We start from the raw sequence: 24,586 nt of genomic DNA, 5'->3' as shown, positions 1-24,586 counted from the left end.
GGACTCACCAGAGTAATTGCACAAGGATAGGAGGACGACTGTTCGAATGAAAGTGGTATGAGTACATACCTACAAATCAAGTAAGTTTGCTTAGTGGACAGGCTAAGGCACACAGTGCTAGATCTCAACGAGTGCTGATCACTGCAGATGGTATTGTGATTATAGAGCGAAGTAGTCCTTTCGCTAATCGCATGACAGCTGAATAAGGATATGCATATATATATGCATATATATTATATACTGCTTTGTACGGTTGTGTCTGAACACACTTTTTTTATCTCATTTGCCTTTTAGCCCAACAAATGCAACCAAAACTGGCAGATTCATTTTAAAATAACTTTGGGAATCCTGATATCCTAATCCAATGTACCATGAAGTTATCGCCGTAGAAAACTCTAAAATCAGGACTCACTTGATAATAATTTTTGGGTACCGGACCACTATCTTCTGGCACCTGCGGTACAGGTGTTTCACGCAGCTTCTTTCCGTAAGCTTGCACTTCCCCAATTGGAATAGGTTTCATTGGTTTTGAATAGTTAGCGTTTGGATTGCCAATGATGATATACCGAACGGGCTTTTGTGGTTTCAGCACAATCTCTCCTCCCGCTTTTTTAAATTTAAGGTTTGAAGCGAGTGGATCCCATGGGTAGAGAGTTTCATAATTGCATGGTGACATCAGACCCTCAAAAGTGTGCACATCGAATGGAACATGTACCTTCAAATTTTCTGTATAAAAAAGTGGAAAAAGGACACGTTCGTTTAATAGGACCTATTCACTCCAGTCTGTTGCATCCCCCTCTGACCAAGTTGGTCGTACAACAGTCTTGCGAAACCAAGTTTCACTAGAATTGATGAAATGCCCCCAAGCTTGGATAACGTGTACATGATACACTAGTGACGAACAAACTCACTGAACGTTCCTTCGTTCGGGCAAAACAGGTTGATTGACGTCAACTCATAGACAGCCCCTAGGTCCACGTAATAGTAGGGAAATTGGGCAGCATCCGGTACAAATGCTGTTTTGAGATTCCCATCGACTGCGAATTGCTGCCAGTTGCCGATGCCTACTACGGTTTTCTGCAATGCCACATTTGGGACTGCAAGGAAGATGAATGAAGAAGGTTCAGTATGAAACGAGCTACATGCTGCTCACGGACAGTCTTTGTGCATCTCAAATCTATAAGTACTCTACTCCTGACATGAGTTGGACGTTTGTGCCGGTTTCTTCGCAACGTTCGATGCACTCGCTTTCCAAAGTACTAATAATGCACATATTATTGGACCATTTCAATAACATCTGAGAAACTGAAGAAGAATGGAGTGATTATGATAGGATTTCATGCATAATACCTCTAACTAGGCTTAACGGGTATACGACTTGTTCCGCTTGTGTGTGGTCAAAGGATGGTATCATAGACTTAGCACACTTAAATGTTCAGTGTGTTAAGGAAAGTCTAGAAGCCCAGGTGCGGACAGCCAGCCGTTGAGACCATCCACTGTTAATATGCTTAAGCCGGACCTAACACGTACGGCAAAACATGGTTAGCCATGATAACCAGTTCTAGCATCGTCACAGGCTGAGTTATCTGGAACCCCGGCCAGCTAGAGCAGATCACCTGAACTCATTTTCCCGGTTGGTATTTTGCCGTCAGAACACTGTGCTATATTTGGCGTTGACCCAGTAGACGATGCTCACGAGCGCAACTGCGCACGTCGTCGCAGGCGATCCACCAGTCTATCCCAAAAGCTTCCATTACCGAGTGCATTCTAGCTCTCTGGCAAGAGGATGTCACCAAGTGAACTTACGGAAGCTCGACAAATTCAATTCCCTCTAAGTAGTCCCGTTCCGTACTTGGACCTCCCCATTCATAGAGACAATATGAAAAGTTTCCAAATATGTCCCGCGACAGAATTACGGCTCTTCTGCTTCTGACCAAAATGAGACAGTATTCGGTCAGTAGGCAAAAGGTTCCACCAGAATGCAACCATAAAAAGTAACGTGAATCTTACGTGAAAGAGCCGATGTAAAAACAGAGAGAGACAGTACAGGATAGCTCCCTGAAGCTGCTGTCTCGTCCGCAAAGTTCTCAGTGATGCAATCATTTGGTAACATACATCAATCATCTTCTTCCGGTTTACCGATTCTCTGAGTGGCACTTTGACTCATACCTTTCCACTCCCATTTTGCATTAGGTGGACTAATGTGCCCTGTTTTCTCAGTCTTTTTCGGAGTAAGTAGACGAGTTAGCCAGTTTGGTGACTTTAGTAAGCGGAAAAGAAGCAGACACCTGTGTCTCGTGGTAGTGAGTAGTAGTATACCCGCTCCAGTATCTAAGTGTCTGTACCGGAGTCTTGGATAACGATAAGTTGAGTCAGCTTGGTCATTTCATGAGCTGTGGATTCATACGTGACCAGCCCTCCCCGACTGAAGCCTAGTTCGTGTGCATGCTCCTAATGCCTTCATAAATCTTGTTCATCGATGGTGAATTTTTGACTACTGTTGATGCTATAGCTCTTTCGCTGATTTCTGGTGACATGAAGTTCACTTCTAGACAAGTGGTGTTGAACTTTAGACCGACTGAACCCAGCGGGGTTCCACTGAACTATCAGCGTACAGTATCTTAGCGTGTCATACTTTACGTCCCCTGAACACGTCTGGGAGCCTCAGTGATAGAAGTTACTGTGTTTACGAATTTGTTCTTATGTTAGCTGTATTTGAAACCGTTCAAACTACCAAACCTTATCGATATCCAAGACGATGATATTTGGCTATTCATTGGTCGCTGGCTTGTTCGCTGAACTGGGCAATTTGGTTGCAAAAGTTTCATCACCAATCGAGGTGACATCATCAGTGCGTAGTTGTGTGTAGGGGTGGGTTAGTGGTTGTGCGTTCAGTAGTGTTACGTGTTTCACTTCCGGGAACCGCAACGTACAAACTAGCAAAAGACTTATGGAGAAGATTAAAACACTTAATCTCCGGATCGGAACACACGATCAAAAATGCAGGTCAGTTCCTACGCAAACTACGGAGCTTCAGTATAGAAGACTATGAAGTCATGCTTTCGCCTGATGTCACATCACACTTCACTTCAATCAACCACAACCTAGCACGGGTAACCATAGCCGAATTGCTTCGGAATAATTCAAACACGACGGAAGCCATGAAACGTGAAATATATGCAAACTGTTGGACTTCTGCAAGGATACATACTTTAGCTTCGATGGACAAACATATCAACAGCTGAAAGGCACTCTAATGGGCTCCCCAATATCAGGATTTATTGCTGAGGTGGTAATGCAAAGACTAGAGCGTGTGGTACTGCCGATAATCAATCCAGAACTGTGGATCCGCTACGTGGACGACACCTCTGTCATCATGAAATGGGACTCAGTACACGAGACACATGAACTGCTCAACACCACTTTTGAAGATATCAAGCAGCAATCACCCAGTAAGCCACAAAAAGAGCTGCGTCCGAACCTTGTTCAAGAGGGCGGAAGCACACTGCAGCACCACAGAACTGCGGAAGAAGGTAGAAAGCCATCTATTCAGAGTGTTCTAGAAGAATGGATATCCAAGGAGTTTTATCAAGACAAGCTTGAAGAAGAAGACATCTCAACAGCAGCCACAACAAGAACAAGCCATCAGACGGGTAATCCTACCTTACATCAAGAATATATCAGAACTCGCAACCAGATTATTGGCTCAAAAAGGAATCATCGTGGCCCACAAACCGAGTGCTACTCTAAGGAAATCAATCTCTAGACTGAATGACAACCGGGACAAAACCAAGAGGAACAACGTGATATACCAAATCGACTGCAACGACTGCAACAAATTCTACGTTGGACAAACTCGGGGAAAATTATGTACACGAATAAAGGAACACAACGCGGCTGTCAGGAGGCACGACCCCCTATCCTTGATATATATACACGAGGACCAGGAAGGTCACAAATTCAATCTGGAAAACGCAGAAATTTTGGCATACGGAGACACGTGACACGGAAAGGAATTTCTGGAAGCATGGTACCATGCGGCAGGTTCAATCAACCGGTGCATCCAACTGGATCCAATTTACGCACCTCTACGTGCAAAAGACTAACATCGCAACCGGAACACTCAAGGAGGACCGAATAATGGACTCACGAAGGAAGAAACAAGGAACTCCTCGGAGTCAAATCAATAAAGGTCACAAGCCGGAACTCGGAAGGACAAAGGTCACTCCAACATCGACCAGACTACGACGGCGAGGGCTGCCAAGTTCAAAGGTCACGTGGGCGTCGGCGATAACAGAACAACCAATGGAACCGCCCGACCGAATAACTAACCGCGGTCAAATGTCACCCCCGGCTACCGGCACGTATATCAACACACACGTAACACTACTGAACGCACAACCACTAACCCGCCGCTACGCACAACTACGCACCGATGATGTCACCTCGATTGGTGATGAAACATTTGCAACCAAATTGCCCAGCTCAGCGAACAAGCCAACGACCATCTACGCTACTTGAGCTACCGACATTCTCCTCTATTGGCCAGTCATAATTACATCACTGTCATGGAAGACAAGATGGCCAGGTCTTGGGAAAAGAAAACGCACCGGTCCGCAATGTTAATCCTTTCCAGTTTTCGCCTCTTTTCCGCTTCATGCTGAAACTGGTCAACCTGTAACCCCGGACTAATATCGATCGAGAACCCACAGGATACACCAAGTTGACGTCCGATGAACCTGATCTTGTTTGTCCAATAGTCCCATGTTGTCCGGATAACCAACACTCTCACTCTCCTTCGTGACCATTGAAACGATATTACTGGTACAGTTGTAACCCGTTTCATGCATGTAACGATAATGAAACCACCTGAATGTGACCCGCAGGCCCATTCACAACTTACTCATCAACCTTCCGTTTGGGTATTCAATAAGTTACACAAGCCACAACAGGCGATTAACAGTTACTTCCGTGGCACTTCTCAACTGAGATATTCGAGGTCATTCGTTAAATGATTTTATGGTGAACTGAGAAGTGAGATGGTTTTCTTGAAATCACTTTCGATCAGTATCTCGTTTGGCATGTGCACATGCTACATCTATCATTTAATGGAAGGAACCTGTGTAGAAAGCCACTTTTCTGTCGTTCCTGTTTCAAGAATTTCTCCTAAATTCACTTTCGGGAATCTCATGGAAGCCAAAGCGTAGTTCCTGTATCCTGACGAATTTAAGCGAGTATACTGCAGAGTTTCCTACATTTCAGGTAGAGCATTACTCTGTCCTTTATTTATTTGATTTCGCGTCACTTCAAGAACCGTGTGGAGACAAATTCTCCTTCTTTCCAACTGAGATGTTTCATAACTGGTGTCAAGTTTCTTTTACGTGAAGAAAGCACTGTGTTTTATCCTCCCAGAGAAGACCACGTTTGGCCATGATGAGACAACACGCGGCAGCTAGCAGTAATAAGATCGAGCACCTGTTCATTGGGTGGCCATGACACATTTCCCGTCAGCATCTAAAGCGATTTCGTGCTGCCCATTTGGAACAAAAAACATTACGGGACACTCATACTGTGCAGAATAAGCAGCAGGACGATTGATGCTCCAAGCGAAATCAGAAGTCATTCGAGGAACTTTTTTGAAGTGGATTGGTTACTCAGTCGTTCCTTTATGTAAATAGACAGCGTGCTACGATATGACATTCGTGTGATCGGGGAATCGACCTTTATTCCAATTTGGTCAGCTATACGTTAGTTAACATTGGTCAGTAACATTTCGACTGGCGTTTCAATGTACTTCCTGGCAGACCAACCACCATAAGTTAAGCAACCGAATGTCCTCGTCAGTCAGTGAAACTAACGGAGTCTCTCATGAGGACACCTGATTACTCGGTAACTCGGGCTATATGTTCATATGGTCTCCAAACTTCAAACTGGTACCCCGAAACGATTGTTCGCACACCCCTTCTCCCCAGAAATGGCGTCGCCTTGTCAGTAATCGGCCGGACAAAGTTCGGTCTGGGTCGAGGCACAGCGGAAGCACTGCGTGAGGGAGTAGTGTCACTGTCTATTTTTTACGGTGGCCTAGTTACGCACCAACACTTGTGCTCGATCAATAATGCTTTGGTAGGTGTGCTGGCAAAGTCATATTGATTCCAAACATATGTTGCTGCCATTTTGTCCGGTGACGCATCTGTCACACAATGGTTTACTTGCAGGAAATTCGTGCATATTATGCCTTCTTTTCTTACGTCAGAGTTACAGATTATCAGTGCTTAATTTGCACGACTGTTATGTGGGGGGTTTGTGGGTTCAGTGCGTGGTGTATGTACAAAATGAAAAGCCATCTTGCGCGCAGAGTTACGCGACTGGTCGAGGGGGAATTTGCAATAATCCCATTTTACGGTGACTTCGAAAAAATACTCACCAGTTTGACCTGTGTTGGAGAACTAAGGACGACCGGTTTCTAGCACGATGTGGTCTCCCACAGGTGCTGCGACCAGACAGAAATAACCGTGACAACGCTTTACAGAGAGGCAACAAATCGGATAGGAATTTCTCTAACTAGCACCGACTTGCATAAAGTATTTACGAATTCATCTCGAGGGATCAACAGATAGAGAAGTGTCTCTTATCGTTACTGAAATAGCGCGTGGATCGTCCGTCAATTTTGAGGTAATACTTTCATGCTCGAATCTACGCTTTCCTCTACCAGGCAGTTAAATGGCATACTTCTGAGTATCAACATGACGGAAATAGATGATCCGACGTCTTGAAAAGTTGACTACTGATTTGTGCGGATTCGGTCCAACGAGGGGTTTACGGTTAAACTCTGCTACAGGAAGGGCTGAGAGGACCTGTAAAAAGCGTCCGTTGTAGATAGCTTGAAGTAGTGATGGTCACCGGTCCACAGAATGAGATGTATCTCACCCCCTATCACTTGCAAGTATCCAGTTTGCAACACTTCAGTCGTATGATAGGGCGAACTGTTAGAGCGAGTTAGACATCGTATCACAGGAAAGACACTGGAAACTCCGTTCCCTCGAAAAATCTCATTTGAAAATAAAGGTCTTCCTGCAAGCACAACTGTGCGGAAAGCGTATGACACTGCTGAAGACAGTGCAACAAACAGCTGCACAGCTAAAAACACCTTCGTGAAAACCAGTGACGATGAACGAGTCCATGGTTTGTCGAACACTTCACAGCGTACAGTGATGATACACCAGATCCATCACGCAAAGAAGGAGCAGGTAGCCGTTCACAATGCTCTTAGAAGGTCGTAAGAGAAAGGCGTCTTCGAGGAGCACAAGTATTCAAATAACAACCATCATTAAACTTACTTTCAACGTGTAGGAATTGATGGGGGAAGGTGCGTGTCTGATGTGCGAAATGTTGTGACAGGAGAGAGTAAGCGTTATTGAGAAAACCATGTTTTACTGAGCCCCATGTCTGCACGCTGCATCCTACGTCAGCAAACACTGTGAGATATTTTTTGAAGGTGTATCTATTAGTAGGTTAGCTTAAATTCCAGTGAGTGGTCAATGCGATCTGTTTGTATGAATTTCCATCCACTTAGCCCTATGTTTGCACATTGTTTTTTACGTCAGCAAACACTGTGAGATATTTTTTGAAGGTGTATCTATTAGTAGGTTAGCTTAAATTCCAGTGAGTGGTCAATGCGATCTGTTTGTATGAATTTCCTCACGAACGCGGTTGCACTTGACTGAATCTCTCGTTTATGATGTTTTTAAGCAACTGAATGTACTGCACAGAGGCTACCTCATGTTTCAGTTTGTACGATATTTGAGATATCACAGTAAATGTTCACAAAAGAGACTACTCACAAGGTTTCTGAAAAGTCTTGGACATACCACAACCGGTTTCGCCCTTCTTGGGACCCACTGGTTTGGCGCTGTCCCCAACTGTCCCTCAAAATTACGTTCTACTTGAATTCCAATTGAACTGATTTCGAAAAATACACTTATTTGCAAGTCAATTCGGTTTTCACGGGAATTCAAGTGAACCTCTCCTTTATGATGTTCTTCGATTGAATGTGCTGCACACAGGCCGCCCCATGTTTCAGTTGGTAGGATATTCGAGATGTGCCACACACATCATTCAGTGAGTCCTCAATGGTCCGTGTGAAAAATGAATCTTATACCACAACTACGGCAATTATAGACGGGTAATTGCTATATCATTCGAAAGAAGGCGACAGCTGTGATAGTACCAAGCTGCCAAGGAAATAAATAAATCAAGGGAGAGCACTGCCCCAACTTGATGAATCTCACTTTTGGCAGAAACGAGAATATAAATTGTATGGTGATGGGTACAAAATTGAGATCATAAAGTAGAGTTTTATATTAGCGCAAGTAATTTGCGGAAAGGAGGTACTGGAATAAGGTACTAGAATTGAACAGGTATCGCTTCAATTTGTACAATCCTTTAATTACCCTCAAGGCCTTCCCACTCCCATGAATATGAAAACCACTGCGCTTGAAGGATTTTTGGGAGTTTTGTAGTGTACTACTCATGAGGTTGTTGAAAATTCTTCGACAGCCCACGACCGGTTTCGCCCTTCTTGGGGCTCATCAGGTAGGCGCAGTCCCCGAGTTTCCGTCAAGGTTATGTTTATGCCACTGTGTTTATGCCACTGCGAAACTGGTGAATGCCGCTCTTAGACACATATGTGGTATGAGGAATATACGACAGAAAAACCAACTTGCCTTGAGATTCTACAATGGGTGACAACAGTAAGGCAAGCAGGATATCCCACGAGCATTGACCCATTACACGATATTCCCTGCTCAGACCATGCGAATAAATAGCTTGATAGACCAGCTAAACAGAGTAGGATCGAAAAAAACATTGCCACGAAATCATTGTTGATGTTGATCACGAAAACTGTTCGGCGGCGCCACACGGTGAAATTCCTACCCCGGAGCTTTCGCTGAACTCACTTCCTGTCAATAAGGGCGCCAAGTTGTTTTGTTCTACAGCAATTTTTTGTGCACAACTTCGGAGTGGTAGGTGTTTTATGTCCCGGAATGCAGGATTCTACTTTTTTTATAAATCTTTCGAAAGGTTATATTGGTACGATTAACTGCTTACACTTGGCATTGGCTACGAGCTCCGGCAGTAGCCACTTTCATCCACGAAGAACAATGAGAATCATGTATCCGTTAGACAAACATCCTGGAGTTCGATCATATGGAACAACTTGAGTATGAAAAGACAAATAAGTGTATGCCTATCTGGTCCTGTATACATGTATAAAGTCCCCTTTAAAGATGGGTATTTCTTGGACACCGAAACTTGCTCACTCCGAGCAAGTGCTCTAGTTTAAAAAGTAACGGTACTTAAAAATTCGGGAAGAATATCAACCATACTACTTTCTTCTTAGTAAAAGCGTGGCATTTTCGTGGCTTTCGAGCTTTTATCCAACTTCCTCACTATGCGTTGAGAAGAAAAACTGGGGTTTGAAGGTTCCTTGTTCTCGTTCCAAAAATTACGGTGCAACAGGTATGAGTAAGCTAATCGAAGGAAGGATACAATAATAAGTCGTCCCTTTCGATATGACTATTAGAGTTCTTCAAACAACTATCAAAAATCATATCGAGTATCCGGAATTCTTGATATCCTTCACAATGTGCACCCTCTTACGGGTAAAGTTTGAAATTGGTCTTCCAGCTTACTGGTGGTTTAAGGAATTGAAACACTCATGTCGATAATAACGATGAGGCTGATGAGAGCGATGACACGGGAGTATGGTGATAGATGCCTCATTCTCTTGACTCATTTTCAACTTTCACCATCCTCCAAGCTTGGTAGCAGCTGACACCCAAGTTCCCTTCTCACGGTTCGCTCCACCGAATTTTATACGCCAACGTTGGGGATTTTCCATTTGCAGCGAGCATTTGTCCACTTCCCCGTGGAATAACTGACTGAAGCAAGAGTGTGACCAACTCTGATGGTTAAGCTTAACACACCCATCGAACATCCTGCCTCGTGCAATCGATAATGAAAAAGGAGACGCAATATAACCTACTTACTGAAACCGGCTACTCGTATTTTGTTAGTGTCGGATAAATGACGCTTTAGACAATTGGATTCGATGACTTCTCGTTCCCAAGTATCTGTTCGCAGAATGCCCCCGTATGTATACGTCGTTCAGCCATAACAGGCCGACATGCGTAGTTATCTTTGTTTCGGTGACAACAAGATTGTCAGTGTGTGCTGTGCCAAGATTTTGCGGTGTTAAGTTATGACGAACACAGAGACAATGATGCCGCAACGGGTTGACTGACAAAGCAGGGCTCATCTCGACCTAGCAATTTTCAGACCTGATGGTCTATGAGCTTCGTGATCACGCCCTAAGCATCTGCGCTTTACAGACTTTCTCTGTTGTCACGATGATGGGAGATAGCAGTGGGAAGCTAACGTTTGGTGCGAAAGAACGTGAGCTTCAAAATACGTCCGTGTTCTATTATTTTACAATGGCACAAAACGAATCATGTATGAAACAACGTCGCGCGTTTTACACAAATCAAAGAAGTAGACAGTCCCGGACGAGCGGAAACCAAAGATCGTCATCATAAATACAACAGCCACCCAGGGGGAACTATGCGCTAGCGTTGTTAAGTATTTTCCACTTTCCTATTACGTGAAAGTTTGATCTTTTTTACAACGGTCCGCTTCAAGTGATGTCAAATCTACTCGGTAAGGCGGTTTACGACAGGGCCGCTTGGTTACTTTTCTGTTGCTACAAGGATTATATGCAGTTTTGTTTGCGGTAAATTGACAGAACTCTCCTCAAGCACACCTGTAGGAAGAAGTGCTACAATTGTACGGCCAAGAGTCCAGTCCAGGAAGTGCGCTTTCAAGTGACTTCGGTCCGTTCCGAAGGGATGGGGGAGCACGGCAACGGATTCACATGACCCAGTAAAGTACTGTGCCCAATAGGTATCACAAAACGGCGAACGCAACATTAGACTCGAAGAGCTTGATTTACGTCCAGTTGGTTCAGACGAATCATGGAGGACATTGGTATCACTTCCGCTTCGCTTTCCGTACAGAAAGATGCATCTACCAGCAATTCAACCTCTTTGAGTAAGCTTGCTATTCGGGTGCCTAACCTGACCTTCATGACTTACTCCGACATGGGGACTCTTGGACAATCTGTAGACCATACCATCAGTTGTATCCTATACCGTGTCAGTGGCATTATTTGTCCCGTCTCGACTGCTGTGGGAACATACTCTGATGGCCACACATGTTACTTCGTTTTGTTTTAGCAATTTTGCTTATATTGCTTCGGGTAGGCAAGCGAGACTCACCGTCTCAAAGGGTAACTTACACTTTTCTTAGGTTCACTGAGCTGAGTAGATTATTTGAGAACATATTCCCGCGCTTTTTTATCAACATGTTTTAAAATATTCTCGAATCTGCTAGCTGAAACATTGTCAGCTTACTTAGGAGATTGCAGAAATGTTATGCTACGTGCATGAAAACCACCATTAACAGCTTCCCGCTACCAACAGCTAATTCATGATTTCACTTCTATCAGCAAACACTGAAAATCTTCCCAGCGACCCAAGAAACTGATTTTGAGTCGTCATCTGCGTCTTTCCACCCAGGACTTTCGGAGCACCTAAGATCGGTGCCCCTCCCGGTGGCTGGTGGCATCATTATCCTCCCTTCGAGGACACTGCAAAACAGATGAAGGTTGAGCCTATTCTTAGGGGTCTTGAGTCCCGATAATGCCATAGGTTTATGGTCCGCGCGGCGGCACGATAATTCGGTTTCGTCAAAAGTTGAACACATGTTCCCTTGCACCCTCCACGCAATTCCTGCACTCCAGTCAACAGACCAACGTATCCTTTTGCGTTGCTATGACTTTAATAGCCAGCAATTGCTTGTTCTATAGTTCTTCTGGCTCATTTCTTTAACAACGTTGGTTGCTTTATTGTTTGCTAACAGTCTTGCCACCAACAGATCCATATATACAACTGACTGACTGAAGCAAGCGCGCAGCTGGCTGTGACCGCATGGACTGTCAGGAAGGTCAGTTTCCTGAAAATACTTCCAGAATGTCCGAAACCTACTGAGACCCTCGAAATCCACTGAAATATCAGGAGGGAAGTCGGTGAGAATCCAGGCCAGTCAACCAATTAATCAACTCAACAACGACTGACGGGCATTCAGGCCCATCACAGAAGCACGACCGACGATGATAAGTGTTCAGGAATTCGACGGTGACCAGACGCCACTCAGACAACCTGGATCAGTCGAAAGTGCCCTTTAACTCGTGCGAGGTGCCTTGTAACTTTTGCATGCGCCTGTTCGCGATAAAGCAGTTGTGTTCCCTGTTGGCTGGTTTTTATTTCCGGCACCAAGGTACTGGATCGGGGACAGTATTTAGTTCCCCTTACAAGCAGTAGTGAAAAAGGGTAGTAAGTCAATCTGTTGCCAAAACAAATGATTTTCCTGACCGGAGAAAAACAAAAACGACTTAAGGTCCCTAATGGAGGAAATAAGATTTACTTGTCGCTGAATTTCCTAGTGCAGTTCACACGTCATTTAAGAAGTCAGACAACACGTGACTGAGAATGTACGAATTTGAATCCTGTGACTAAAGGATAACTGGTGCTATATCCTATCTATATGCGAGTTAACCATACTGCTGGTCGGCTGTTTGTCGTCGGACGGTTCAGTCTTAAATTACTAGACAGGAGTTGCGAGTTCAAATCTACCTTGAGGCTAGTGAGATGCACACTGCTGGTGATTCCTGATAAGGATGAAACGGCTGTAGGACGCTTCTCGTCTTTGCGGTATAGATTGGTTTCACGTACAGAACAAATCCTATACTGAAATTTCCAACTCGACTCGTGCTATCAATACACTAAGTGCACGAACATAATGGGTGATTTTATCATGTGGCGCCTTTGAGCTACACTTTCCTCACGACCAACGTCAACACACTTCTGTTCACACACTTCTGGTCAACATGCGTAGACCAAATACCAATTAGGGTGAGGAAGTAGCGTCAGTGTTTTGCCGGCATTCAACCGTGACGAGTCAACACGAGTTAGGCGTGTTCCCCACATTATGGTTATCTTCTAGTGTCGAGTCTCAGTGTAGGTTTTATGTCGTCCCATTTTTTTTACCGTATTCTTGTCCAAACTCAAGTACAACGATTCTCATAGTAATGAAATAAAGTATGGCATGGTTAGAGAGCAAGCTACACCATGGTGAGGGCTTCTGTGGCCACAGAGGCCCATTTGGGTAAACCATTGAGTAACGTTTGAAGGGACTGAAGTGGAGGTGCTTCCAGAATACGGAGCGGGAGCTTTTATGATCAGAGTAGGTGCACTGGAAATTGATCAAAGAGAACGCAATTGCTGTTGGAGCCAGAATTGATTTGCATCTTACGATCATTAGGATATTGGGCGACCTAATAGTACTTGTTAAGCACCTTCATCCAAAGGCTATCAGAAGACTGAACTCCGATAAATGATCTTCAAGTAGTTAAAATCCTCCTGGATAGGTAACCACTCCTTGTTGAGGAGACGGTGGTATACTGGAACCAAAATGCTCAGTGGTGCAACGTAGCTACTCATGTCAACGAGAGTAAGTTAAACAGCAATTTCCATCCTGAATCTTTGTGGCTTATGAGGACTGAAGCAATGCACATAATCCAAATGGAAGCTGATGTACGCACGTGTGTCAGTACTGGCCACTTTTGCACCCATTTAATCTTCCCTGTATATTTGTCCTCAAAGGCCTAATGCATACAGATGCTCAGTTCGGTCCCTTGTGATGGCTATCTAATGATTGTCACATTTTCATCCGCGTATTTCTAACATATGGGAATTTGACCCTCACAATTTTGAACATCTTCCCTATGGCCGGAAGAGTTTTCAGATAGCATACCTTGGAGCAATTTTAACTTGATAGCTATCAAGATCTACAACCCAGCCAAAATGCTTTTCATGACGCATAAAGTTCTGTACAATCTTTATGAGAAACAAAAAGAAGAAATATGACTTTTTATATGTACCCACAAACTGTCGGACGCGTCAACTGGAGTAAAATTCGAAGGTGAGCAGTGTTAATAAGAGGAATACCCTATGAAAAATGACCCCGTTCAACTTACAGGTGCAGGTGAATCACTATCATCTAAATGTCCACTCACTCATACGTGCCTCTTAGTGAATACTCAGTGGAAAGAACCAACCATCTGCCGAATTTCGGCCAATTATTCTTTGAGACAGACGAACTGCGCTTGACGTATCCCGAAACAGTTTAGGATTTCATATCGAAAAGAAATTTGCCATGTTTCCCATGGGACGCCTACGTATGTTGCAGTTCAACCGTTGGCCAACTCTGAAGCTGTGGGCATGCTGTCGGGAAGGCTTGTGGTTCGAACAGGAGGTATCCCTCTCTCCGGTGTAATGGAGATGGCTAGCTGTCCGCCGCCGCGTCATGACTGCCGGTGAAGCACACCGGCGAGCAACCTTTCGTTAGTCCGCACTCGCTGCCAAGTCGGCAAACCATCTTTTCCAGCTCGGGTGGCCTGTCTCCGTCACATTCCGAATGAGAACCGGCATGCAATGCATCTTGGATCGTCTGACTCAGCTTCAGTGGTGACTGCTGTGCCCTAGCGACGGGAGGACTGAGTTCCTGGCGCACACCAACATGCCTTACCACCATCCGTAGCTTTCCATGTGACGGTGCGCGGGCCATACGCAGGTGCGTACCAGAGAGGAGAATTCAGGAGACATGACATGCAGTTTGGATGACGGGGAAAACTGCGCTAACAGCTCGTTTTCCTGCGGAGACGCCAAAGTGCGTCTTTCGGAGTGCCAGACTTGCCAGTTTTCGGACAATCCGTCCAATCGTCCCAAACCTAGGCCACTTGACAGCAACGCATATGATGCAACTGACCCATGCTCTGATCAAACGCCAAGCTGCAGCATCAGGCATCCAATCCAATGCCGACATATACCAGGGCATTTTCAGAGGCTAAGCTCAGGTCGCTTGTTTAGGGAAGGTGAAAACTTGGAACTTGAAAGGAAAAAAGAACTGAGAATTGAAGTGATCGATCCTGAGGCCGGAAAATAATGGACGGATGAGTTAGGGTATTTAAGAATCCTCATTTTTTGGCCCATTCAAAAAGGCATTGAGCTTTGTTGAGGTTCCCGACACGTAAATTAGAGTCACGCGTAAATTTGACAACCCGAATGCCAAGAGGATTGGGTTTGTAAGTCTACGGTAGTATTTACAAAAAAAGGCAAGCAAAATTACACAACAAATCCCAAATGTCCGTGGCGTCAATGGATGTCCAAGTCTGTCATTGACCGGCGCAGCTCAACGTCAAGGTCCAGAAACCAGACAGCGGTGAGTTGAATGTTGAATGTTGTGGTGTGGGTTGTGATCGTCCCTTCCGACAGAACAAGTCAGACCAGGCCCAGAGGACGAATCACGAACACGTTATGATTACATAGGTCACCAACACGCAAGGACACGGTGTCGTATGGGGCCGCCTTTGAGGTAAGGTGAATGGTCGGTATCGAGATGCAAGACTGGCGGAGATCAATAGGTACACGGGAGAAGTAAGCAAGCGGATAGGGGAGTTATCATGATGCTAAGTTACATTCAATAAGCTTCTTATCTTGATGAATTTGTAGGTATGTTTTAGGGTTACGAGTTTCTTTTTAAACCTCAAAGTAGAGTCCGGAACTATATTCCATTTACTCAGCAGATAGTGATCCCTTAATTCGACCATTAGGTCTTCATTGTACGGCATAATGCTAAAAAGTTAAGTGAACTAAACCAAAGTTGGTCATATTCAAGGGTGCAAAACGTCAGGAAATATCAAGAAATACGACTACTCTGCAGCAACATTCATTACAAACTTAATTCAATCCAACGAAAACTATTCAGTACACTGATGACCATGCCGTATTGATGTTAAGCAAGAGACACATGTGGGGCCACTTTGAATGCGCTGACAAGCGTAAGTTAGCTGATTCCATCTGTAGGCCCAGCGCGCGGGACTATGGATTGTGTATAGCTGTCAAAGCTGATACCGCAAAACTAAGAAGTAGGTTTGGAACAATGGAACATGATAAACATTTAGAAAAAATTGCTCTTTACCTTGATTTAGAATTCTCAGTATACACAATCACGAGTAACCATTTTTGATCAGTTATTTCATGGGTGTCCACGTTGCAACTGTTTTAGCACTTAGCTCCGCAGGGCTCTTGAAATTTCACCCGGTCATTTGGCAGTATATACCGAGTGTAAATATTCGTTTCAGTCGTCATCAACAGGCTACACGCGGTGATCATACGTCAAAGTGTGTCGTAAGCCCAGATCTGCAGCCTTTTCAGCACAGACTACAACTGATTTCATTGGGAGTTGACGCACAGAAGTGCGTCATTCCGAAGTTCGATTTGTCGGCCCGGATAATGTCTGGGTGACTCAGAAGATCACCAGCAAACACCGAGGAAAGAAATTGGGTCGCCAACTGAATCCTGCACAATTCAAGTGGGTGATCTGTAAGGTGCTTTCCCCTCCAGAATCCCATACAGCGAGTGAAATGATTGTAACTTCTGGTGCTATGTCCATTAGAAGTTTAACATGAACAGTAGTGTGATATACTTCCGTAGTACCCGGCACGTCACGCGAAGACGACTGTAAACTGTATCCCAATTCGCGAATTGCGAAATTACTGTCTGTACTGCGATTCTGTGTGGTCCATTGTGCTGCAATTCTGATACACGTGTTTATGTGTCACACGAGGCGCTACTATTTCCAGTGAGATTATGCTTCCCCGGTTGTGGTCTCACATTACGACCGACTTGATTACAGTTATCGATATGACCACAGCATTTGCCAAATACCCGAGGAAGTATGCGAAACACGATCGTGGTAGGGACATATATTTACCGGTCAGATCGAAGAAAAATAGCAGCATGGAAGCAACCCAAGCGGTAGCAAAAGCTTGTAAGATCAACTGCTTCGTTAAAACAGGACAGGAAATAGGATTAAGCTACGTAAGTCAAAATAGCACAAACTGCCGTTGTCCGCAACACCATCATGCGGCATGCTACATGCAGCATACTGACTGCTGGATAGAAAACAGGCGGTCAGTCACGTGTTTGCGCACCCACGAATCATGCGTGTAGACTTATGCCAGATGAGTAACGCAGTAAATTAGCCAATCACCAATGGGTGCATTTACCGATTCGTCAGTTAGTTATTGATTCCTTTGCATTTGTTTATTCGCGCCTTATGTAACGGCACCACCTAAATAGTAGTTACACAATGAGTTGTGGCTTACCAAAGGGATCCGTTTGAAAGTTGCCAACGAGACGGATGAAACGCTATTGCTGGATCGATGCAGTAACAAGAGGCAAATCAAACAGCATTAGGCTAAGAGTGAACAGCGAAAGCAAGCTTTTCTGGAGCAGCAGCGAATCACTACTAAAATTTTTAGTCACACAGCATGACTGAACATCCTGACCACATCGTATGTGGTTGCCATTCCGGAATCGAAGCTGAAGGGGACCTTGATAACCAATATTCACTTATGACTCGGGCAACAGTGTGGCATTTTCATCCTGGTATCAGCACTAGAGGAACCCGAAAAAGTTCCGATGCAGAAGCTGCGTGTACCTAAACATGCACAGTACTGCAACTATATTCCTCCAGAAAAGTTCCATGGCTTCATCTTAGAAGGCGCCGTTTCAAGGTCCTATTGGTGAAAGAACACTGGTGCTTAACATTCGACAAACTTTGTTTAAAGGTTCGCAATTTATGGTAGCAGGGTAAACCGAAGGTGTGAATGCTTCCACTTAGAACGGATCGCGGAATCACGGCCCAAAGCCCTCATTCGTCATTGGGTTGATATCTTCAGCGAACTTCGAAAATCCCTTCCTCTCCTCAAACTTCCATTAGGGAAAATGGATTCCTCCATATAATTTTCACTGCAGAGCTTAATATCATATGCTCCCAGCAAATCCAAAATACGATTCACAAATGTTGCGGCCGACTCCCTATTCCAGTAACAGCATAAGTCATCCCAGTTACCTTGTTCAAATGAGCGAAGGGAGAGCCACTGAAACTTCAGACAACTTCTTGTGCACACACTGTTCTGCATGAAACAGCCACACCAGATGGGGTTTCAGTAGCTGCTACTTTTCTCGGGTGGCGAATGAGAACAGCATTCAATACCACTCTTCCTGTCAACGCAACACAACCGCAACGTCAGAGAGTCAAAACTACAAAATTTTATCCAGTAGTTGTTCTGAAATTTCATGGTTGTTGACTCACATCAGTGCTGAGATCCATCGTTCAACGCTGAGGCCATGTGCGATGTGAATGCAATATCTGCTACAGGAAACGAACTCACGATGTTAACCAGCCCAGCAACAAGGCCTCGGTATCTGCCACAGAACAAAAAATCCCAGTAATCTAGCCCTGAATATTCTGTCGGATACGTTTGAACTTCCAAATAGCGCGAGCACGAGTAGCATGGAAGAAACCGCAATGCGAGGAAGTCATCATTGAAAAGTTAGGCACAAACTCGATCCCTAGTACAGTGTGGATACCTCCAAAAGATTATACTAATAGCGCACTAACTTACAATAGGGTGGTGTTGGATAGAAGACAGATAACCAGTGCTAATCCATGCCAGATGAGTAATACAGCAGACTACTCAGTCACCTGTGCAGGTGTTCACCGGTTGGTAGATTATTGACTATTTTGTATTTGGCTTTTCACCTCTTATATACACAATGAATTGGAAGCTTATCGGATTATGTTACCCCTATCTAAGCAAAGCGCTTTAACATGAACTTTGCGAGCATGTGAGACATTCACGGTGACTATATGTTTTTTTACAAACGGCTTATTACTTCGCAAACTGCTACAACCTCAAAGCCTGAACTGCTTGAAACATTTGTTAGGTTCACGAGTCACAAGTATTCTGCAGTGAGTGGGAGTTCTGTGACAGCGTCCTACTTTGTGAAGGTACAGATCCCAATGTTCGCTTCATCTGGGTAAGTCAACCATGTCACGAATATCAATGGGTTGCGCCACGTGCTTGTTAACTGACTGAACAAGAAACGCCCAAACTTCCGATTAATTATGTCAGCAGGTATGTATGTCAGTGTATTATGTTCATTACCGTGAAAGTTTTAACCAGCCGTACTGAATGTTCTTTCAAGAACAGTGGCACCCAACTTTGTTACCATGCCCTTTGGCCCAAGTTAGTGCGAATTAAGCTCCAAGATCTCCAGCAATCCCTGGTGCATCCGAAAAGTCGGTTCATTTGCTTACTCTCTGAACAATCACTGAATGAATGTCCAAAGATTTCCAGAAACCTCACTGGCTTTACCTTTTCGCAACTGTTTTTCACCAGTTAGCCGAACAACTGAATTTTAGCGTAATACATTTACTTGCAAACCAATTTGGTTTTGCGGGAGACTCAGCTGGAATCCAGCTAAATTCCTCGTTTATGATGTTTTGAATTAGTTTCAACAACCCCCGAAAACTGTTCTTAACTAGCCAGTGTGCAACCTACAAACGATCTTGTCCCAAAGAATGAAGTTCCCTACGTCCTTGACCACAGCATAAAACAAATTTACTTTGATAACTTACACATTAGCCCAAAGGAACCCAGAGACGGCCCGTGTGTCACACAGAACACAAACAAGTTTTCATTCGAACCCATAGTTTAGTATATCAACAAATAATTTCACTGTCATGGATTTTGAATGACCCACAAACGAGCCTTCGAGGCTATCCGAGGCACAGTGTTCATCACCTGAAGCAATATGCTGAAGTGCACAGCCTACACATCCAGTGAACCAGCTCTGTTGCAGCTAAAAACCTTTACTCCACACGCGAACTAACAGACCACAGGTGCCATGCGATGAATGCACTTTTCATCAACTCAGCGCACACAAGGCATCTGCACACACGTACCTGTGATCAAACGATGTGACTAACCTGAATAGTAATTTTTGAAAACATTTTGTTCATGAAAGTGAATGCTCCTTATATGACAGTTCACGTTGCACTCTGTTTTTGCTCACTGTTCAATAGGGAACAACTTTTGATAGGGAAAAATCATTTTCTCCAGGGGCTGATAGCATGGTGGAAGGTATTTTATTGTTGGGACACTGCGGTTGCATTACTGAACACTTTCTGCAGCACTGAATTTCTTCTTCAGTGGACGTACCTCATGGGCTTCATCCAGGACCGCGGCGTTGACTAGAAAAACATGAGACCATCGAATGCGTCACCAGTATGCGGACCATTCTGAAACTCGTGAAGCCAGGAGAAAAGCGCTCCCCGAAGTCTTGCTTTCAGTTAGTCACTGTGTCACGAAACTTTTTGTTAGCTTGCCGGTTTTCTTGGCTTATAATATCCTGTTGCCGTTTCCACTGCCGTTGGTGTTTCTACATTTCTGTAGTTGTTATTTCATTGTTTTTCGTTCACCATTTATGAAGCTGCTGGACTGATGCTGGATTGACTGAGATTGCGTCTCATGTACTTAAATTAGTATTTTCCCTTGAACTGTGTGTTTAGCATGTTATTCCTCGAAGATCTCACTAATGTCCTTGTATGCTAGCTTCTGATATGCAAAAACAACGAGTGCTTACGAAATACGACATGTGCTTTGAAGATAGAGGAGAAATTCCAAAGAACGACAGAATCACCGTGTTGTGACTTGTTGTACGGTCGTGCAACTCTGTGTCGGTCCTTGGCTCCTTGCTCCCTCCACCATGGTATATTCAAAGGCACGGGGGCTTCAGACAGCCCTTTGTGGAAACAAAGGGAGATTATTACAACTGCGTTTATAGGGTAATCACAGAATGTTCAACAAGGTCGTTGTAGAACCTCCGTGAGCGGGTGAGAAGCGTCGAGCTAAAGATGCTTGATCTAGATTGACTGGTGAATATACACTCATCTGCAAATAATTTTGTTTTTTTCGAGATACTCACCTGGAACCCAGCTGAATCTCTCGTTTGTGATGGGCCCAGGCAACTGAATGTGCTGCACCAGGCCGCCTCATGTTTCAGTCGCTACGATATTCGAGATATCGCGATACATGTATATCTTTGTAACATACTACTCATAAGGTTGCTGACGGTCCCTACAAGATCTCTTAAAATGTGCTGTTTCTCAGGTCCACAGCATCATCGCTGAAGCTCCGTGGGGTTGCATTCCATCTACTACTCTTTTTCTACTAACCGTGAGCAGGTTACATTCATCCACCTCTGGTCGCATCAAGGCATTCGCTGGGGATGCTACTTTTTCCTCCCTCAATCCTTATTGATCACAATGATCTGCCTTATCTCAGTTAAGTGAGGGCTGGGTGCATACCATCAGCAGACTGACTGGTCCCAGCCTACATTCCCAAATTGTTCCCTTTTTGGTTTAAACCAATTATGGCTCAAGTCTCCAGAAATATCTGATTTCTATTCCGTTCCCAAAAATTCTTCCCCCTCTCAAGTATCTAACACATAAACCTCATATTCGTTCCTCCGTGAAATACCATTGTCATATCTGGACTGTAGTCTCTCCCAGCTAGATTCCAGAACCAAGTTCAATGAAAGACCGTGCACTTCACTACTTCCTCCACCCTGAACGGTGTCCTTCAGCTCCCTTCCCACGGTCCAAACGTACGCCCCCTTTTTATTCAATCGCTGCCACTACAGCAAAGGTTTTGTAATCTTATCTGTTCCACTTCTCAAGACAGGTGTTTGTGCGCATTTGCTTCTAATGCCTTTCACTTATTATCCTCCGCAGAGAAATATCCTCGTTTTCACTTTAGAAACGTAGGAATCGTGTGCTCTTCCAAATTCCCTACAATACTCAGCTATTCGGGACAGTGCAGTTCTGACTGTATATGTTATATGACTGATTGCTCGTCCTTCATGTCTTTTACAGTAGGGACTTACCACACGGTGTCTATCCCCAGGGGTTGCCGAGCACATACCATCCTGAAAGCGTCCTACAAACCGAACCATGTGACAAGTGCGACTGCCGCCCATGTGACCGATAATGATGACTAGACTAGTCCGGCCGAATCGTTCATTGTGATCTGTTGAGCTTCACCAGTGTTATTTAGGGACTCAATTAGTCTTCATTATCGCGACTGAGTGAATGGCTGGTTTGAGTGTGGGCTTTCTCTTCTGCCCACTCGGCTGGAAGGCTTTTGAGACGTCCGATTATGGCTCTCCAGAGCACTGGTCAGTTTGATACATGAGCTGGGTGCTCCGCTATTGTTCTGTTTTATCCATTGAAAAATGCAACAGTCGACCGGCGCCTTAATGCCCGCATTTAAGGAAAGTTATTTAGCAACTGCAGAACTACTAAATGGATGTGTTAGCTGGGAAAAACCTTGGGAACCTCTTTCCAAATCCTGTAACACGCTCATAGCTTACGTTTTTTAGTCGAGAATGCTGCTACTATCCAGACACATCAAAGCGCCTCAACTGACTGAATCCGTGGAATGTGGTAGTAATGTGGCTTATTCGCTTCAGTTGACATTGAGGAGGACTTTTGGTGCCTGGTTATACAGGACAGACTCGTCAGGATGTGGTTTAACGGCAATGCGGGAACAGTTATTTATGGCGTCTCGCTGCAGATACCATCTGACTATGTAAGCCGGATAGCAAGAAATCACGGCGAAAAGTGACTGGAATGAGATTTCTCAATTTCTCCCCGAACGTGCCATATGAAGCCTCTTCTTAATTACCAAATTTCAGTTCAAGCGTTCGACAGGGTGTGACGGGAATTTTAACCGTGATCAGCATGAATCCTTTAAGACAGTCATGTATGTAGGCAGCTAGGACACTGTAACAAAGTCAGAAACTTGCAGAACGGCCTTCAGATCCAGTCATAATTGAAAGTGCTATCACAAATCAATCACCTTTGCAGTGCCCATCAAGACTGAAGTAAGAACAGAGGATGAAAGGACTCGCAACACTTTGCACTCTGATATCACGAGAAGTAATTGCACCGTCCGGGACTTCAGTGTATGTTGTGTTACCTCCTGATGCAACATTCAATTTTGTTGTCCGAGTACCTCGATCCGTACGAAGACTCTGTGTGTGTTTGGACTCTGGGTAGATCACACCCAGCTCAGGAAAATCGGTTGGTTTCTCATAACAACTTACTGGTAGGTCTACACTGATAGTGAAGAGGGGAGAATCAGGAACCACAAAATCTCTTGAATATTTGTGAGAATTCTGTTCCCTCAGTGGTGGATTGTATTGCAAAAAATTGATTGCAGTGGAGTTTTCCCCATTCTGTTTCTTTTCAGGCGATTTTTTATCTGGTTACATTTCAACACTTCATGTACACGCTGAAAATGCTAGCCAGGATTCACCTACCTGTGGGAAGGGTTAGGACCGACACATGACTCCCGCAAGTCTGATAAACCAGGTCACTATATTTGACAATGAACTGCTGCCTACTAAAATTATGTTTTGAGCATGTCAAACAAAACCACTGAATGTTAGACTATGGGAACATGTATAACAAGTGTGTGAGTCACTAGCACGTGGGATGTCGTTCCTCGGCCTTGTCGTACATACACGAATACAGACCAGACCATGAGCTACGGCCACAGATACTGCAGAATCAGGGTGCCTGCGCAGCGTCAGACTTATCGAAAGTGACACATGACAGAACAGCTAACCAACCATAACGCTCATGCGATATCAGCTCATCTGAAAAGCTGCGCCTTTCAATGATCCCGTGTATTCCGTTTCTGTTGACATTGTGCGCTAGACTCCGTAAAGACCACTGTAGTGTATCGATTGTCACAACTTCCGTCTAGTTGACCCATTTAAGTTACCTGACGATGACTCACTGCAGTTATGACTTACTTTAATGGCCTGTGCAAAAAAAACTGAATAAAACTGTCTCATTCTAAGAGTATTTGAAACCCTGTTAACATATTCTAAAATCAGGATTCATTGCTGAGGCGGTAATGCAAAGACTAGAGCGTGTGGTACTGCCGATCATCAATCCAAAGCTGTGGACCCGCTACGTGGACGACACCTCTGTCATCATGAAATGGGACTCAGTACACGAATCGAACTAGAAAGAAACAATCGACTACCATTCTTGGACGTCTTAGTGAACAGAAAGGTGGATGGGACTCTGGAAACATGTGTATACCGCAAACAGACTCATACGGACCAAATACTGAACTACAACAGCAATCACCCAGTAAGCCACAAAAAGAGCTGCGTCCGAACCTTGTTCAAGAGGGCGGAAGCACACTTCAGCACCACAGAACTGCGGAAGAAGGTAGAAAGCCATCTATTCAGAGTGTTCTAGAAGAATGGATATCCAAGGAGTTTTATCAAGACAAGCTTGAAGAAGAAGACATCTCAACAGCAGCCACAACAAGAACAAGCCATCAGACGGGTAATCCTACCTTACATCAAGAATATATCAGAACTCGCAACCAGATTATTGGCTCAAAAAGGAATCATCGTGGCCCACAAACCGAGTGCTACTCTAAGGAAATCAATCTCTAGACTGAAGGACAACCGGG

The 24,586-nt window shown here is 44.4% G+C and overlaps 2 protein-coding genes across 2 annotated transcripts; both read left to right on the top strand.

Moving 5' to 3' along the window:
* Positions 1–57: 57 nt before the first annotated feature.
* Positions 58–3,245, top strand: T265_01395 (hypothetical protein; the record flags this gene model as incomplete). The annotated part of the gene is made up of 2 exons (XM_009165421.1): positions 58–80; positions 2,870–3,245. The coding sequence occupies 2 exons, from the start codon at positions 58–60 to the stop codon at positions 3,243–3,245; spliced, it is 399 nt and encodes a 132-aa protein (XP_009163685.1).
* A 1,614-nt stretch (positions 3,246–4,859) lies between these two features.
* T265_01394 (hypothetical protein) lies at positions 4,860–23,427 on the top strand (the record flags this gene model as incomplete). The annotated part of the gene is made up of 2 exons (XM_009165420.1): positions 4,860–4,962; positions 23,342–23,427. The coding sequence occupies 2 exons, from the start codon at positions 4,860–4,862 to the stop codon at positions 23,425–23,427; spliced, it is 189 nt and encodes a 62-aa protein (XP_009163684.1).
* Positions 23,428–24,586: the final 1,159 nt, after the last annotated feature.

The sequence above is a fragment of the Opisthorchis viverrini genome, assembly GCF_000715545.1.
Source record: "Opisthorchis viverrini unplaced genomic scaffold opera_v5_15, whole genome shotgun sequence".
In the NCBI taxonomy this organism is placed as follows: Eukaryota; Metazoa; Platyhelminthes; class Trematoda; order Opisthorchiida; family Opisthorchiidae; genus Opisthorchis; species Opisthorchis viverrini.
Note: the sequence above shows the minus strand (reverse complement) of the source record. Positions and strands in the feature narration are given on the sequence as shown.